Source organism: Neopelma chrysocephalum, unplaced genomic scaffold (genome assembly GCF_003984885.1).
Source record: "Neopelma chrysocephalum unplaced genomic scaffold, ASM398488v2 Primary Assembly neopelma1_62211, whole genome shotgun sequence".
Classification (NCBI taxonomy): Eukaryota; Metazoa; Chordata; class Aves; order Passeriformes; family Pipridae; genus Neopelma; species Neopelma chrysocephalum.
In genome coordinates this window covers 1-1279 of record NW_020905594.1, presented here as the reverse complement: position 1 = coordinate 1279, position 1279 = coordinate 1, and the positions used below count along the sequence as shown (strand labels likewise).

Sequence of the window (1279 nt, the reverse complement as noted above, 5' to 3'; positions counted from 1 at the left end):
TGGGCTGCATCTGCACCACTGTCCCCAAAGCCATGCACAATTCCCTCCATAACACCACAACCATCTCCTTCACAGGATGTGCTGTACAGCTCTTTTTCTTTGCCTTTTTCATGTCAGCAGAGTTTTCCCTCCTCACCATCATGTGCTACGACCGCTACGTTGCCATCTGCAAACCCCTGCACTACGGGACCCTCCTGGGCAGCAGAGCTTGTGCCCACATGGCAGCAGCTGCCTGGACCACTGGCTTTCTCAATGCTCTGCTGCACACAGCCAATACATTTTCCCTGCCCCTGTGCCAGGGCAATGCCCTGGGCCAGTTCTTCTGTGAGGTTCCCCAGATTCTTAAGCTCTCGTGCTCCAAATCCTACATCAGAGAACTTGGTCTTTTACTGATTACTGCCTGTTTAGTGTTCGGTTATTTCATTTTCATTGTTTTCTCCTATGTGCAGATCTTCAGGGCTGTGCTGAGGATCCCCTCTCAGCAGGGACGGCACAAAGCCTTTTCCACGTGCCTCCCTCACCTGGCTGTGGTCTCTCTGTTTTTGATCACTGCCATGTTTGTCTACCTGAAGCCCCTTTCTATTTCCTCCCCATCCCTAGATCTGATTGTGTCAGTTCTGTACTCAGTGGTGCCTCCAGCACTGAACCCCCTCATCTACAGCCTGAGGAACCAGGAGCTCAAGATTGTTCTGTGGAAAATGGTCAGCAGATGCTTTTAAAATGCAAACGAGTCCCCGTTTTCTCCTGCACTCAGAATGGAAACCATTACAGTCCCACCTGCTTTCTGCCATGTACCTTTCTTTCTTTTTATTTGCTCTATTTTATTTTTTTCTTTTTCACTTTCTGTAATATTTCCATAGGAAAATATCATTGGTCATACTATTTCTACATCATTATCTAGCTGTCTCTTGTAACCCTGAGACTTTCAAAAGCCATGATATCAGTGCATTTAAATAAAATAAAATTCCCTTCCCTGACCTCAGCCCTGGTGTCACCACATCTGGACTGGTCTGTCTGTCTGTGAGGTTTCCCATTCTGAAGGAATGAGGAAGAACTGTAGAGGGTCTAGAGGAGATCTGACAGGATGGAGCTTCTTGTGGTGCTGGAAAGAAAAAGAAACTCGCAAAGTGCAGCTTTGAAGGTTCAGTCTAAAGGTGGAGGAAAAGGAATGTTACTCAAATGGGGAACCTTATGGTGCCAGAGGTCACTAAGAAGGTGATGGCCTGGCTTTGTCTTTCAGGGAACAGCCAGAGCTGGTGCAGAGACATCAGGGAGGGTC

At 47.5% G+C, this 1279-nt stretch overlaps 1 protein-coding gene across 1 annotated transcript; it reads left to right on the top strand.

Annotated features, from left to right (window-relative positions):
• Window positions 1–140: 140 nt before the first annotated feature.
• Window positions 141–701, top strand: LOC113979219 (olfactory receptor 14J1-like; the record flags this gene model as incomplete). Its single annotated transcript, XM_027706677.1, has 1 exon — window positions 141–701. A coding segment is annotated over exon 1 (561 nt), but the record flags the coding sequence as incomplete, so codon positions are not given.
• Between the last annotated feature and the right edge of the window lie 578 nt (window positions 702–1279).